We start from the raw sequence: 18286 nt of genomic DNA, 5'->3' as shown, positions 1-18286 counted from the left end.
TCTACTCTGTAAAAACTCAAGGCAGACTGATTTATTAATTTCAATCCAAAACACAGTAAAGAGTGCAGGAGGTAAAGTCATACAAAACCCATATTAGCTTAGAATGGTCTAAAAGATACAATTATTATATAGACCATAAAACAAAAGAAATAAAAAGAAGGATAACATTAAAACTCTTTGTATTATAGTTGAAGAATCTTGTAGGAGGGGGTCTGAGTTACAACAGTGCATTATATCAGTGTCAGTTTCAGCAGGAGGCCGTTACACAATGTGTTATGTGAAAAGAAAAAAAAAAACAGGTTTGTGCAGATAAAGTGAATCTTCTTTTTCCAGTAAAATGATTGATCTGATGAAATCTGTTCACATGCTGTACTGACAGCTGATTGGTCCTCAGTCTCTCAGGCGTTCCTCTCACTTCATCTTCTTCTGTATATAAACAGGGTGGTCCATCAGATCAGCCTCATCATCTGCCCGAGTTCTCCATCTCAGCAGAAGAACCCATTCTCCACGTCTCCTCCAGGAAGACATCTCTCATCTTTTACTGGTAATTATGTTTTATCTAAAATTCTTACCAAATGTTTGACAATCTAATTTTAAATAAATAGAAGAAGAACAGGAAAGATGGACAACAAATATTAACAATTTAGAACTGTATAAAGACCACATTACATTTTATTGCACATTTAAAGAGAATCAATTAAAATTATATCTGACAAAAAAAAAACACACAACCACCTAAACTGTTTTAATAATGACAGATTATGAAGTCAGTACACAACAGCTCCTTTATATATGCCAAATTTATTTCAACAGTTTATTTAACAGTTGATTGATAATTTATTACTGAGCTCTACTAAAGCATGAGTATAGTGATAAATCACTGTACTGATCAGTTATTTATTATTATCAGTGTTACTGAACTCTACTAAAGCAGGAGTAGACTGATAAATCACTGCATTGATCAGTTATTTATTATTATCAGTGTTACTGAACTCTACTAAAGTATGAGTAGACTGATAAATCACTGTATTGATCAGTTATTTATTAATCTCAGTGTTACTGAACTCTACTAAAGCATGATTATAGTGATAAATCACTGTACTGATCAGTTATTTATTATTATCAGTGTTACTGATCAGTTATTTATTATTATCAGTGTTACTGAACTCTACTAAAGCAGGAGTAGACTGATAAATCACTGCATTGATCAGTTATTTATTATTATCAGTGTTACTGAACTCTACTAAAGTATGAGTAGACTGATAAATCACTGTATTGATCAGTTATTTATTAATCTCAGTGTTACTGAACTCTACTAAAGCATGATTATAGTGATAAATCACTGTACTGATCAGTTATTTATTAATCTCAGTGTTACTGAACTCTACTAAAGCATGAGTAGACTGATAAATCACTGTACTTATCAGTTATTTATTAATCTCAGTGTTACTGAACTCTACTAAAGCATGAGTAGACTGATAAATCACTGTTCTAATATCAGTTATTTATTAATCTCAGCATTACTGAACTCTACTAAAGCATGAGTAGACTGATAAATCACTGTACTGACCCGTTATTTATTCAACTCAGCATTACTAAACTCTACTAAAGCATGAATAGACAAAAAAATCACTGTACTGACCCGTTATTTATTCAACTCAGCATTACTGAACTCTACTAAAGCATGAGTGGACTAAAAAATGACTGTACTGATCAGTTATTAATTAATCTCAGTGTTACTGAGCTCCACTAAGCATGGGTAAACTGATATATTACTGTACTGGTCAGTTATTTATTAATCTCAGCATTACTGAACTCTACTAAAGCATGAGTAGACTGATAAATCACTGTTCTAATATCAGTTATTTATTAATCTCAGCATTACTGAACTCTACTAAAGCATGAGTAGACTGATAAATCACTGTTCTAATATCAGTTATTTATTAATCTCAGCATTACTAAACTCTACTAAAGCATGAGTAGACTGATAAATCACTGTTCTAATATCAGTTATTTATTAATCTCAGCATTACTGAACTCTACTAAAGCATGAGTAGACTGATAAATCACTGTTCTAATATCAGTTATTTATTCATCTCAGCATTACTAAACTCTACTAAAGCATGAGTAGACTGATAAATCACTGTTCTAATATCAGTTATTAATCTCAGTGTTACTGAACTCCACTAAGCATGAGTAAACTGATATATTACTGTACTGGTCAGTGTTACTGAACTCTACTACTTGCATTCAAAAACACGTTATTCGATGATCCCCTGTTGAATGACTCACAGTAATTGTAAGATTGTTGATTGTGGCGAAGGCTTTTCTAGCAATTACTTTAAAAATTTATTTCTGAAAAACATTCGTAGCAGCTTTGTTACGCATGACAGATACTAGAATACAGAATGCTATATTTTTAAACCTACCTGTGGTAAATTCAGAATTAATAATTGTCTCCTCGGTGACAGTGTTTTAGCTCAAACATATGTTTTTTTGGTGCTTTTTATAACAGGTATTCCAATACAACCACAACATGTCTGACGCAGTCATTCAGATCTCTATCAGTCCTCAGGATGAAGAGAAATTTAGAAAAGAGCACTACACTAAAGTTCAGGGTGACCTCAACAGTGGAACCGAAGGGAAACCTATGTTCATCTGGTATAAAAAGGAGAGCCTTTCCTCCATCAACAGAATCCAGTTCTCATTCAGACCAGAGATGGATGCTGGTCTTACTGCTGCTGGCTTCAAAAAGATAAATAAAAACCTAAATGCTAGAACAAAAGGTGACCCGATATTCCTGTGGTACATGAGTGACACCACTGAGTCTGACGTCTCCATTGTGGATCTGAGGGTGACCATCAGTGTAACGGATGAGCCAATCCTGTTCAAGTCCGGATGGGAGCGTCTGGGCTGTAATCTGAACCGCGGCGCTGATGGACATCCAGTTTATCTCTGGGTGAAGTGGAACAAACAAACCTACATCTCCGACATCAGAGGTTCTGAGAGTTTCACTTTAGACACAGATAACTTCAATACAGGCTTCTTCCGAGTGGATCAAAACACCAATGGAGGAGCAAAATCTACTTTAGTGTTCCTCTGGTATCAACGTACCACAGATGCCGATGCCAGTGGCATGACTGCCCTCGGCGTTTCTCTCTGTGCAGATGATGAGGATCACCTGAAAAAAAAACACTTCGTAAAGGTTGATACCAATCTCCATGGGGGACACACACCATGTGGAAATGGTGTGTATCTGTGGTACAAGCCTGGAGAAACCTCCAAGATCCAGTACTTCACTGTGCTGGTGGGAGAAGAAGCTCGGAGAGTCTACAAAGAGCATGGCTGCAACGTTGTGGAGAAAAATCTGAGTGGTTGTGGTTTTACACCTCTGTATATTGCTTATTATGTAGAGTGATATACTCTCAGTCTCATATCAGTCTCAGTGTCAGTATAATCAACATAATCACATATCTGTCTGCACTGAGAACACGCTTACGCTTAGAGAACCCTGTACTAGATACTGATTAATAGCGAAAAACAATCATGTTTAACAAAGTTTAACGATGTCTGTATCAGTTTAAATGAATAATGTGTGTAACAGGAAGTTCTGATCAGCTTCTTCTCTGCATTTCTGATCTGTCTCTGATTAAAGCATCATAAAAGACTGTTGTCGTCTCCTGAGTCTTGTTATCACATTAGTAACTGAGATTTTACACTGAGATACTTTAAATAAAATTATTTCACAGCGTTACAGTTTTTAAACATGCTAACACTCCTGATCTACTGATAGTTTTAACCTGATTTGTCGACAGCAGTGTTCATATTCTATCTCTTAAAATGCTAGTACCACTCCTGTACTTCAGTAATGATAAATACATTATTTAAGCCCAATTGAACAGCAGCATGTTTTAAAGGATTTGATTAATCCTCCAAAACAGAAGCAGTGTGAATATTTCATTACTTACTTATTATTCTATAAATATTTAGTGCAAAGTGTTCCTTACCTCTAACAGGAAATGATTCAATTAGGAGAATTCACTTGTTTTTCATTTGAAAAAAATGAAATACAATTTTTATAATGTTTCACTATTTTATTACTTAGACCAACATATAAAACAATAGTTTTACATAACATTAAAACATGGCTCTGCAATTTTGTTTTAGTTTTTAGTTGCAAATATGTGAGATGAACCATTTTCATATTTTATGTTGATTACACTAATTAAGGTAAGCAGAAGGAATTTTATAATGAAAAACTAACTTTAACTTTTTTTCCTAGATCTTCAAACTTTAAAACGGGTCAATTTCACCCGTAGAATAACAGGAGGATTTATAAACACGTGGATCTTTTATCAGAAAGAAAGCAAAAGCTATTAAGATCAAATCAAATAAAATCCAAAGAAACCTAAGTATTTAAATTAGTAATGAATGTAACAATGACAACAAAATTAATAATAATAATAATAATGAGAATATAAATAATAAAGATGATACTAAAACAAACACGGAGAAAGGCAAAATAGAAATATAATAAAACAAAGGAATAAAAGGCAAAAGGTAAAAAAAGAAACAATTAAGAATTAAGGTAAAAAGGAAATGTTAATTAAACATCATGGATGATCACAAACCATCAAACCAAACTGAACTGCTTGAATTTCTGCACCAGGAGTAAAGCAGCATAAAGTTATCCAAAAGCAGTGTGTAAGACTGATGGAGGAGAACATGATGCCAAGATGCATGAAAACAAAACTGTGATTAAAAACTAACCAGGATTATTCCACCAAATATTGATTATTTCTGAACTCTTAAAACTTTATGAATATGAACTTGTTTTCTTTGCATTATTTGAGGTCTGAAAGCTCTGCATCTTTTTTGTTATTTCAGTCATTTCTAATTTTCTGTAAATAAAAGCTCTAAATGAGAATATTTTTATGTGGAATTTGGGAGAAATGTTGTCTGTAGTTTATAGAATAAAACAACAATGTTCATTTTACTCAAACATAAACCTATAAATAGCAAAATCAGAGAAACTAATTCAGAAACTGACCTCATTATGTGCCTGTAGCTGATCTGTTTCAGATGAATTGATTAAACAGTGGGATCTGGTTTAGTGGTTAGCACGTTAACCTCCCAGCACTGGGGTCTTGGGTTCAAGTCCCTCTCTGGGTGGGGTTTCCATGTTCTTCCTGTGTCTGCGTGGGTTTCCTCCGGCGTCTCCGGTTTACTCCCACAGTCCAAAAACACATGGAGATCAGATAAATTGGATACTCTAAATTGATCTGGTAAATTGAATTCTGTAAATTGATCTGGTAAATTGAATTCTGTAAATTGATCTGGTAAATTGAATTCTGTAAATTGAATTCTGTAAATTGATCTGGTAAATTGAATTCTGTAAATTGATCTGGTAAATTGAATTCTGTAAATTGATCTGGTAAATTGAATTCTGTAAATTGATCTGGTAAATTGAATTCTGTAAATTGATCTGGTAAATTGAATTCTGTAAATTGATCTGGTAAATTGAATTCTGTAAATTGATCTGGTAAATTGAATACTCTAAATTGATCTGGTGTGGGTCTAAAGTGTGTGGTATGTATGTAAGTTTGTGTGTTGTGCTCTGTCCTGGGTAAATGCTGTAGTGCTGGATGCAGTCCTCCAGGTGGATGGTTGTTTCAGGTTGAGAGTATGCTGTGCGCTATTGGCTGCTGCTTCTCACCGTTGTGTGGATGAGTGCTGAGTGTAAATGGTTGTGTGTAAAACGTGTAAAGCGTCTTGGGTTTCTAGAAAGGCGCTATATAAGTTGCACTTCATTGATTCATTGATTCATTCATCTGTTGGATGATTAGAGTGGATACTGCAGTCACACCGATACTGAAAATAAACCCACATATACAGGATTCTGGATTCTACTGATTAATAAACCAGAAAACACGACGAGTTTAAACTGATCCTGACTGTCAGACGTACTGAGATCTGATCAGCCTTCAGCAGGAATTACACTTATTATTTACACTTACTGTCTGAGATAAAGAACACGAGTCTTTCTGGGGAAACGGGGGTTACGTCTACTGCTGTGCTCTTCTGATATATTTATATATAAAGTTCTGAATATATATAGTGTCAGTATTCATGGCTTTAGAGAATTCAGGTTCCTGCGTATGGTTAGAAGCTACAATGAATGGAATTGTAAAACTTAATTTGGATATGTTTTAAGAATTAGGGCCCTATTTTATTGATCTACACTATAGTGTTATGACCCAGCTCGTTCCAGAATCGCAACATAAAGAAAGGGAGGACAACAAACTAGTAGCAAATATAAAACTTTATTTTTATTTATTATCAAAAATAGAAAAAGGTCAAAATGTCTAGGTGAGAAGTATTAAAAAGAAGAACTGGTCAGCTGTTTAAACATGGGAATCGAGGACTCCTTGAAGACAGACAAAACACACAACTGTGAGGCATGTTGGTGAACGAGAAAAACAAGAGAGAGTGAGAGCTCAACTCCAGAGAGCTTAAGTACTCTCACTAATTGCTATCAGTTACCACCAAATAAGACTCACACCAGGCTAACCTCCCTTGATCCAACCTCCAGGACAAACCATCCTCAGAGCCGGTGGGGGGGTCGTCACAATAGGCGAGCTGTGAACCGACCGTACACCATGCAGCTTGATTTAGGGCATCAGTGTGTCTATGCTATCGTAACAACAGGAAAAGTACACCTTGCACAGCTCAAAACGCAATGCCAAAAGGCATGTACTAATTCTCTTTCATGTTATGGTTTAGGCATAACATGAAATAAACCGATCAGAGTGTCTCTTGCTCATCATTCCCTTTATGAGTAGAACCAGGTGAGCTCTGACTTTGGTGGATTGCTATTGTAACGGTGCAGCTACCTGGACGTGTCCAACTCTTCTCAGCAGAGGAAACTGAGCTGCTGGTTGACGCTGTGAAGGAGCTCCAGCAGCTCATTTACGGGAACAGCAATGTTATTTTATTTACTATTCTGTTTATTGTTGATGTAAAAGTTGGGTTTGTGCTGCTGTGTGTTCGTGTGTGTTTAATAAGTGGGGGTGTACGTTCTGCTCGGCGCGCCTGTGTTACCGAGATAGCGATGAACGTCTGACTTTTGGCGTCTGTCTAGGTTATATTCAGTCAGTGGAGCTCCTGTGTTTTCTGTTACCAAGATAAACAAGCATAACTCCAGAAATGTACCTGAACACACCTCATTTCCAGAACACCACGCCCATCAGTGTAGATATATTCAGAAGCTCTGCTGCTGTTTAAACCAGACAGGAGGAAGATAGGAGGGAAAATAGACTGTTTGCTGGGTGTAAGATAGCGATGAGCATGAGGATCATATAAAGAGAAAGAGCATCACTACCTTTGATTCCAGCCAGACTCTGAGCGAGATCTCTGTGGTTCATGATTCTCAGGGCGATCTCGCATATCTCCGCCGTGTCCTTCGCTCCATAGGCCTTCACCATCTCGCTGAGGTTTGCCTGGACGATGGCGAACTGCAGCGTGGGCTTGGGTATGACGGGGTAATAGTCCACCACCCCCTCAATCAGGTGTGTATTGAACCCATGGACGTAATATTGGGGTGGGGGGGACATGTCCCCTGCACTTTTTCAGAGGCCAGTTTTGGTTCCCTGCAGTTTTTATGGTTAAGAACCATAACGCTGTCTTAAATAGAGACGGATCAAGTGCTAGGACCCAGCAGAAAACGACCGCTCAAGCGGATCCAGTTTCCCTTTAGACCGCCCACAAACTCATCCACTGGCTCTGCCGTTTCTTGCTAACGTATCATTGGCCGCTACGGCTGTCACTCCATCTGGTTCTAGACAGCGCGTGGGCTTCAAACTGTTCTGCGTTGTCCAGAATCGGTGTTCTCCCGCGGCTAAAAGTTCTTAAAATGTTGTCCGTATTTTCTGCCTGGGTCATGTCAGCAAGATAGATTTAATATCAGAGGTTTAATTTACCATTTTAATATGTGTGTGTGCGTCTGTGTGTGCGTCTTTGTGTGTGTGTGTGTTTGTGTGCGTCTGTGTGTGCGTCTTTGTGTGTGTGTGTGTGTTTGTGTGTGTGTGTGTGGAGAGACCGCCAATCCATCGCAGGGCAGACAGACAGATAGACACATTCACTCACACCTCAAAATTTCAGCATGTTTAATTGTTCATATTTTTTTCTAACGAAAATATGATTTTCTTTCTGGTTCTCTGTTACACTGATTTAAAGTAAAATGTATGATCAGCACTTAGAATCATGGATATTTTATTTAATTTCTCCCATTCTCTTGTCAAAATAATTCAATCTCTGCTTTTATGCTCAAAAATCAGGTTATGTAATGTTATGTAAGGTAATGCAATGTTATAATGTTATGTAAATGTAAATGAAAATGAAAGCTTCTAGGTTGTAGTTTAGCTGTAATATTTCAATATTACACAAACGGCTTGAGGAACCTCTGAAATCAAAATTTTTCGTCCATGATTGAACCTCACCAGATCTTCAGAGGTCAGGTTTTCCTGATTCATTACTCCAAACACAAATCAGCACAGTGATTTAAAGAACAATAATTAACTGATCATGACAGTGATTTATCAATCTACTCATGCTTTAGCAGAGTTCAGTAAATAAAGGAAATAATCAAAATCAAATAAAACCAAAAGCAATCAAAAGAAAGCAACATGAATCCATGCTTAGTGGAAAAAGGTACAATTGAAAGCAGTCAATTTTAAAGATTTAAAATTTATAGATTAATAACACATAACAAGTAATATAAATAAACAAATATATATTTATAACTGTCATGGTGGGGTACAGAATACAGACACTCGCGGAACCAGTTAGAGATTTTATTAAAAACCCACACGGTGCAAAAATAGATAACAGCAATGAGTATAGAACACCAGCAAACAGACCTGGAGGCAAAGACCATAACAGAGTGATGAGGCAGTCCAAAGGTCATACTCGAATCAGAGGTGAACCAAAATCAGAAACATTAACAGTCCAGGTAATACACGAATAATCCACAGAAAAGGCAAAGGCAAAAATCGTAGTCGGAAAACAAAAAGCAAGGTCATACACAAGAAAACAATCACTGAGAATGGCGCTTTGTAAAGTCGGCAAAACCAGGCAATATGCGATACAGGTGTGTGACTGAGCTGTCCTTATATACTGCAGGGAAATTATTAGTATTCAGGACTTCCTGATCGGGGCAGGTGAGGTGTCACGTGATCGATAGTGTGTGTGATGTCAGCGGGTGGTGCATTCTGGGTATTGTAGTTGTTAAGTGTGGAAGGACGGGAAGTGCCTACATCACCAGACGTGACAATAAAAATAATAACGGTAAACACGAACATAAGAATAAAAGTAAGTAATACAACACGTTACTAAACAGAAAAATAATAAAATACAGGTAAAAATGCAGAAGATAAAATTGAAGATGAGGGAGAAGTGAAACAGTTGCAGGGTGAAGTTGGTTAGAAGTGAAAAGTGAATGATGTATAAAATATTCTCTCTTTATCTGATCTGAACTGATACAGATCAGAAATTCCTGATTTAGACTGAAAACAAACCCACATTTACAGACTTCTGGATCAGAACCACGTCATGTTTATAAACGTCATGAATAAATAAACATTTCTACTGAAAGAACCAGCAGTTTAATCTGATCTTTACAGTTTTGGTAAAAACTTTGTAAATGTGCACTTCTTTTTTGAACAATTTTCGAACGCCTGTGTACATCACAATTTATGAGATATGAAGATAGTAATGTGTGTATGGAGGAGCTGCTGGATAAATCAGCTATCGTTCAAAAGTTTGGGCACCCCCACCACCACGAATTACATAGCAACCACATAGCAACACCTTAGCAACCACCATGGACACCATAATAATACCTTAGTAACCCTCCAGCAACCGCTTAGTAAAATATTGGCATTCCAGCCCTTCATCAGTTATTGATCAGTATATGCAAATGAAGATGACAGGTGTTGAACAGCACACACTGTCTGATTAAATAAGTGAATTAATTAATACAGGTGTGTAAATGAGTTAATTGAGAGTAGAGAGGGAGCAGTACTCACGAGGGTCAGTAGAGTCTGTCTGTTGATGTTTAGAGTCTGTAGGTCAGCAAGGTTGAGCTGGTGCTTCTACAGCGTCCAGTGGACCTTTTATAGAACTGGACTCTCACTGTCCAGCTCAGGAGAGGCGGAGCTTACAGTATAAACACCTGCTCACCTGTAGTTATCACCTGATCTCTCTCCACACATTCCCATACCATTAACATCCAATGTGTGCTTATGTAAGAGCTTTTATAATCCACTGATTCAGTTCTGCAGTTATACATATCTTTATTTTATTTTGTCTAAATACAACATCAAAACTGGCCCACTTTATAATACGTGTCTGTAATAACTGTGTAATTACACATTAACAATAATGTAATAACAGTGTAACTACAGGCGAAGGAAGAGCACACTGTTATTTAGATTAATTACAGTTGTACAGGTTATGTAATTACATGTGTTTATAAAGTTCAGTTAGACATATTAGAATATGCTATCCACCATCCCATAATAAAACAAGATCACAGTTACATACCACACAAAACCTATTGGAAAAATATACATTTATACACGTTGACACATGTGATTACATAACCTGCACAACTGTAATAAATCTGTTACATCATGTACTTAACCTGTAGTTACACTGTTATTACATGAATTGTTATTGTGCAACAGCACAGTAATTAGAGACACTTATTACTATAAGAGGGAGCTCAAAATCTGACAGACTCTCTTTAATCAGCTAAATCTATCAAACAGGCTATTAAACTTCAAACATGATCGTTAAACTGATAACTTCAACTAATTAACTTTAACTAATTAACTTCAACTAATTAACTTTAATTAACTTCAACTAATTAACTTTAACTAACTTCAGCTAATTATCTTTAACTTACTTCAACTAATTAACTTCAACTTATAAACTTTAACTAATTAACTACAACTAATTAACTTTTATTAACTTCAACTAATAAACTTTTATTAACTTCAAATAATTAACGTTTTGCTAACAGGATATGTCTGTGGGTTTAGATAGCTCTAGGTAAATCTTTAAACAGGTACATTTAAGGAACAGGTACGGTTTAAAGACTTGAAAAGCTAACAGCAAATCTTTAATCAGCTAATTTAAACAAATTTCATTTAGATATTTATTGAAGACGGTCAATTTTAAAATGCTAATTTAATAAACTGTAGCCGGTTCTGTTATGTAAGAGAGACACTGATCCCGTTAACTGCTTTACAGTTATTTTACTAACATTAACATTATATTAACACGCTCAGTAATAGTGAGCTCATTAATATATGTAAATAAGGGCTGGAGTGATAGGTCTACTGCATGCTGTGTGTTAGCGGTTGTGGTCAGCAGTGTAAACGAGGAAATTTGCACCTCGGTGAAAAACACTTAGACCTGTTTCTCAGTGGCTTATATCATAATTAATAACTCAGCTTTTATCAACATAGCAATAAACCTGATACTGAGAGCACACAGCGGCCAGAACTACAAACACACTACTCTAATAGTTTTATAATAGTTTAGCAATAGTTCAGTAATAGTTTTATAGTAGATCTTTAAAACATATATAATAGCTCTGTAAGAGATATAGAATAGATCAGTAATAGTTTTATAGTAGATCTTTAAAACATATATAACAGCTCTGTAAGAGATATCGAATAGATCAGTAATAGTTTTATAGTAGATCTTTAAAACATATATAACAGCTCTGTAAGAGATATCGAATAGATCAGTAATAGTTCAGTAATAGTTCTATAATATTTCTGTAATAGTTCAGGAAAAGTTCTAAAATAGTTTTATAATAGTTCTATTATAGATCTGTAATAGTTCAGTAATAGTTTAGTAATAGGTCTATAATAGTTCATTAATAGTTTAGTAATAGTTCTATAATAGTTCTGTAATAATATTATAGTTCAATAATTATTAAAGTAAAGTATATAATTGAGTATATGTATGTATATGTATGTAAAGTAATGTATATAATTGAGTATATGTATGTATATGTATGTAAAGTATATTGTAATTGGAAGCTGATGTGTTGCTCAGTTACAGCTTTTTATTTTTTGGGGCCCAAACCCAGTAAACCTGAGACACCACGTGCTGGGTGGAATACATAATGAGTAAATAATTAATATTGGGATGGTATAATTTTGTCTGTGATAAATATGGAAGTTGAGATCAGTTCAGATTATCATTCATTTTCTCCTCATGTTCCTCACATGTCCCTAATCAGATGTGTATATTAGGATTACTGGTCATAATGTTGTGGCGTATCTGTGTGTGTATATATTACAGTAAAGAGAATATGGTTTAGTGAATATATCTGAATTAGCTCAGGGTTTAGGAGGATTTGAATATCAGAGCTGATACTGTAATTTTGAGGCCACATGTTTCCCTCAGCTGGTTTATCTCCTGAACCAGAGGCTGAAATAAACTGAATTAACTTCAATAAACAGAGAATAAGATAACAGGACTTCCCTAAAAACTCCCTGAATACTGCAGCGTCCTTATCAAACACCTGAGTTTACCTGCAGAGCTTCCTGTTCTCACGCTAAATATCCGAACATGGCTGTGAGGAACTGCAGTGATGATTCCAGGTTAAACTGAGTTGGGTTTTTTTCTTTCTCTTTACCAATACAGAATTTTGAATGTAAGTCTTATGGTTCTGGAGTAATTAAGAAAAATGTGCAAAATGAATTTCCTTTTATATAGTGCCACCCATTGACCAATCAGTGCCATTTTTGTTGTCCACCGAGATGCTGTCTCAACTTATATATCACATATTTACACTCTGGATGTTTTAATAACCTTTTAACTCTCTTATTAACATTTAAGCTCCTTACAAAACAGAAATACTTTTTTTTACTTCTTTAAAAAGATCAAAAATCCAGGAAATGCCTTTAAATCTGACTCCAGTGAATGAATGCTCACCTGCAGTATCTACAGCATAATGAGATTATTTAACCCTGTTTCTCATGGTTTAAAAAAAGAGTTAAAAACACACATTAATAAAATCCAATTTACAATTATAAACAAAACAAACAATAAATCAAATAAATATGCAATGGATTTTTTTTCTCAAAATAATCATTTCATACACCATAGGCCACAATCCAATAAAATAAACATGAAAATAAGAAAAGGAAAGAATAATTAATCTTTTAAACTCCAAAGAATGCCCTCAAAATGGTATGGCCCAAAATGGGGCCCAGTGAGCATGCCTCAATTTTGCTCAGGCAGTATGTAAGGGCAGCTAGGACTGAGGGTGGGCCCTCGGCCAGACCAGGAAGAGAGTGGAGCACAGGTGAGTGTTTGAATGTGAAAATTGTACCGGCAGCTATTTAAACAGAAATATATGTCCCAGTAGCATACTTAAACTGTAAAATGTCAGATATGATCCAAGCTAGCGAAATTATTTTGAAATGTTTAAAAGGGGTAGTAGTGGTGGCAAAAGTGGGGCTTTTGGGAGATTGGATCAAATGAACCAATTGATTCGGAAAATGATCCGATCTTGTGAGACGTTCGAATCATCACACGCCACAGTGAAATCTAGTGGGCAACCAGGGCCTAAAGCCACAACTTTTTCTCAACAGAAACAGAAGTAATGTGTTTTTTTATGAAAAATTAAAGAAATATTCCCCCATAGCATATTGCGACCCTAAATAAATTTGAGTCATGAAAACATATCATTTTGCAGAGAGCAGGGTTGTTTTAATAATGACATTAAGATTAAGTAATTTTCATTATGATACACTGTTAGTATGTGGATTTATATAGCTGACATTATTCATTTTACATTGCAGGGTAGGGAAAGGCTTGTGTAATACTTTATTTATTAAACATTACAAGTAATCAATTGTTTTTATGAATAAACAGGATCTGTTCCTCAGTGCTTGGACTGCTGGGTTGCTGAAATCGAGAGATTTTTTTTTTGTTAATTGAAACAGATGAGGAAAGACGGCAAAGTGTCTGAGCCAGTAATCCATAGGGTCTTCTTTTCCTCTGGGCAGGTAAGAGACCAAGCATTCTGATCTCAGACCAGCTGCTTGAACTTAAGCGTGGACTAAAATGCGCAAAAAGATTTGAAACGAATCGAAACTGCGTGACGTAACGAAACTCGTTTTAGGAACAGTCGCGTGGCTTTCCTCTTTTGATACGGACTTCGAAACATTGTTTCAGAAAACCGTGATTCATATGAATCGATTCAGTTTGAATCCGCATTTTGATTTTGACATCACTAGGAATTAGTATTAACTGAAAAAATAGTTGAGTAAATGTGTATGCACTGAGAAAATAGAGTAGGGACAGAACAGGACTGAAAAATAATTAGTTTGTTCTGTCACAGTCTGTTTGGATCTATTTTTCTAATTAATGGGTGTATATTGGAAGTTATCAATGTTTATTAGATATTACTATCTATTACTGTATAACACAGTGAATCTACAGCTCACACACGCTCCAGAGAGTGAAGGTCTTTCAGCTTCTCAGTTGTAATCTATCCAACACTCACAAACTCAGACCTGTCAGCACCTATTTACTTCTCAGTTTATTTAGTGTAGGCTATAATTAACCCTGACTCAGAGTTCAGTTGTCCCTTCAGGGATATGAAGTAGTATTACTGTAAGTGCTTTAAGCTTTGAGCTTCAGGGCAAACCGTTTCTGCAGAGCTACAGCATCTGGACCAAAACAAACAACAAACAACAAAAAGGCACCACCCTGTATTGTTACTGTCATTTACAAGAGTCAGTACACCCCTCACATTTCTATAAATATGTATTTATTATATATGTTTTATCTTTTCACACTGAAGATACCACACATTGATACAGTGGAGTCAGTGTACAGCTACTGTATAAACGTGTAAATTTACTGCTCCCTCAAAATAACTCAACACACAGAGATTAATGTTAATGAGAGAAAATGGCCAAATTGTGCCCAAAATGTCAATATTTTGTGTGATCACCATTAATATCTAACACGGCCTCTTATTTCCACCACTCTCTTGGATATAGAGTTCACTAGAGCTGCACAGGAAGGGGATCATGCTCTGCTTCAGAATGTATTCCACAGTATATGCTGAAATTTAGCTTTTTTAGTGCTGGCAGCACTCACCCCCACACCATGATGCTACCACCACCATGCTTGCCTTGGTACTCCTGGTTTACAATTAGTTTATTAAAAGTTACTAATTAGGTTGTAAATGCCTTAAAATCATTAATAATCAGTTATAACACGTAATTAGAAAGGGCAACATTGACCTGTTGTTTGCCAAATAGTGAATCCACAGCCATCTATATTGCTGCCCTGCTACGTATGATTTATAACTGATTATTAATGATTTTTAAGGCATTTACAACCTAATTAGTAACAATTATTAAACTTTTAAACCATTTATAAACCCTTTATAAAGGTAGTCTTATTTTAAAATGGTGCCCATGTGTGTGTGGAAGCTCTGAAAAAAATTAAGAAAGCACTTAAAATGATAAGTTTATCGGAAAATAGGGTCGTAACGAAAAGGCACTAGAAGAACACATGGAAATAATGCTTAGTATGCAACCAAAGTGGACAATACCTTGCAAAGATTGTTTACATAATGCAGCCTTAAATACAGGAAACATAATGAGCATAATCCGGAACTTCCTCAGAACACAGGTGAGTCTGAGCGTCGGAGCGTAACGTGATTGGGCGAAGGAGAGCGACTGACGGTGACGTCATAAACCATAGGATTCTGGGAAATAGAGTCCGGAAGAGTGGAAGGAGAGTCAGGCGGCGTGAAAAGCAATCATAATTTAATACAGTATTACAGATTCAAAGCAGGTCTCATATGAGCCATTTAAAGAACTGTGCCTAATTTCAATAAATACATTTTTTATATTGTTTTTTTCTTTCCTCATTTTTACGGTGTACAGTCAATAAACACAGCTAGTAACGGCTGCAACTTTATCATCGTCCATAAGGACGCCGTTGGAGCTAATGACGTATCCGAGAAACGTGACTCTCTGTACGTGGAACTCACTTTTCTCGGCTTTGGCAAAGAGATTATTTCCTCACAAACACAGGAGAAGCTGGCGGACCTGGTGAATATGCGTAGGAAGATCAGGGGAGTAAATCAGAATGTAATCTATAAAAATGACTACTGAGTGACCAATTAATTCACGGAAAATGACGTTCATGTGGCAAATGACGTCAATACAAGGTAGCAAACACAGTCCAGGTCATGCACAGAAATCCAATACAAGGGAAAAGGCAGAAATCGAAGTCGGTAGAAAACAAAAACAGGATCATACACGGAATTAGACAAGGGCAAGAGAAACGCTTTTTATTGCAGGATAAACCAAACAGATACTCGGCGAGGTGTGAGCGTGAACGTGGTCCTTATATACTGAGGGAATAATCAGTATTCGGGACTTCCTGAAGGTGTCAGGTGATGTGTCATGTGATCGGGTGTGAGTGTGGTGTCATGGTGTGGTGCGTTCTGGGTATTGTAGTTAGAAGCGTGGGAGTCGCTGATAGAGCTGGATGTGGGAGACTTGGGAACGCTTTCAGCAACAGACATGACATCTGAAAAACAGTGAAGGTTAATGGAGACGGAAAGTGTTTTGTTATCCTGTATGTTAATTAATTAATTAATTAACATGTATAAATGCCTAAATTAATAGTATATTAAAATTCACTGAAAGCTGTATGAAATGCGTTTGTCTGCACGATGTTAACAGGCGATTGAGACGAATATAAACTAAATACCTTATAGCTAATGATCATGGATTACATAGATCCCTTTTAGACATTAAACAACGCTGAACTAAATTCGAGACATATCAAACTGCCTTCGTTAGCTAACAAGTTAGCTGAGCTGCGCTACGTTACATGCTTAACTTGCGTCCACAAACTGAGTTTACCTTTCTGAAAGTCTTGGTGGTGGGAAATGTCTCACAATGTCCGCTGTGTTTATGTTATGCTGATTTTATCACACAAAGTTTGTGCGTTTTGTTCTCCATGGCAGCGCAGCTAAACTTTTTCCAGCAGTGTTTATTACGATTAGCCGGAGAGGAGCTGTGTGAATCAGCTGTGTAGCCTGGGGTCTGTGTGTTTAGGGGGGGAACTGTTCTGTCGAGTTATGCTTCCCATCAATATGTGCTTCTTTACGGCACTGCGCATGCCCCCACCAACATTTTTTTTGTATGATTTCATGTTTTTAATAATAATTCCTTTTTTTTTTATTGGGAACATTAAACAATCTGCTTGAATGAAAAAACAATGTAAATAGCAGTTAAAGCATAGCAATGGCAAGTTAAAAAAATAATAATGAACTGTAAAACTATAAAAATACAGTTTATAGTCACATATGTGACCTTAACTTTTGGATCATAGAAACCCAAAATGTTTTATGGGGAGGTCTGAACAAATACTGCCTGAAAGGTCCAAATTATTAGCTTCTATCAGCTTCTCAGCAAATCAGTTCTCATCTTGGAGGTGGGTTTGTGTTTGGAGTTGTTATTATGTGTTAACATGCTAATGCTAAAAGGCTAGTAGCAGTCCTGTACTTCACTAAGGGTAATTACATGATTTAAGCCCAATTTAGCAGCAGCATGTTTTAAGAGATTTGATTAATTGACCAAAATCACAGGAACAGATAAAAAACCCTAAACACACAGAGAGCTCATACCCCAAACTCCAAATGAGTACTCAGTTTTTTTTTTGTGAAGATAAACCTTTATTTAATTAACAAGGGTGACATCTTTAAAAGGTAAAATAAAACACTGCATTTTATCAATGATGTTGTTTTGTGTTTTTGTTCATCAGTTACACACTTATTACAAGTTCACAGATGACACTGCAGTGACAGGACGTATCAGTGGCGGAGATGAAGTGGCTTGCAGGTGGGAGGTGACACGGCTGGTGTCATGGTGTGAGGACAACAACCTCACAGTTTTAAATACCTGGGCATCCACATCAGTGAGGACCTCACGTGGACATCATCGTGCAGAGCATCTACCACCAGAGAGTCCTCAGGAGAGCTGCCTCCATCCTCAAAGACTCTACCCACCCCCACCATGGACTGTTCACTCTTCTGCCTTCAGGCCGGAGGTACAGAAGTGTGAAATGCAAAACCACCGGGCTAAAGAACTGCTTCTTCCCCACTGCTACCAGACTCCTGAACCTACCTCAGAAATAACCATTCACATTACTCTCTACACGTTTA

The 18286-nt window shown here is 36.4% G+C and overlaps 1 protein-coding gene across 2 annotated transcripts in view; it reads left to right on the top strand.

Annotated features, from left to right (window-relative positions):
* Positions 1-414: 414 nt before the first annotated feature.
* Positions 415-18286, top strand: part of LOC125786879 (uncharacterized) — a 70132-nt gene continuing 52260 nt past the window's right edge. Inside the window, exons 1-2 of one of the 2 annotated variants that reach the window (XM_049470504.1) lie at positions 434-544; positions 2516-3668. In XM_049470504.1, coding sequence (XP_049326461.1) covers positions 2537-3418 — 882 coding nt within the window. In that variant the 5' untranslated portion in view covers positions 434-544; positions 2516-2536 and the 3' untranslated portion in view covers positions 3419-3668. Of the gene's footprint in view, positions 545-2515; positions 3669-18286 lie in introns of those variants that run through there. The other variant, XM_049470505.1, reaches the window with a different exon arrangement.

The sequence above is a fragment of the Astyanax mexicanus genome, chromosome 22, assembly GCF_023375975.1.
Source record: "Astyanax mexicanus isolate ESR-SI-001 chromosome 22, AstMex3_surface, whole genome shotgun sequence".
In the NCBI taxonomy this organism is placed as follows: Eukaryota; Metazoa; Chordata; class Actinopteri; order Characiformes; family Acestrorhamphidae; genus Astyanax; species Astyanax mexicanus.
This window is presented reverse-complemented; position numbering and strand designations above follow the sequence as displayed.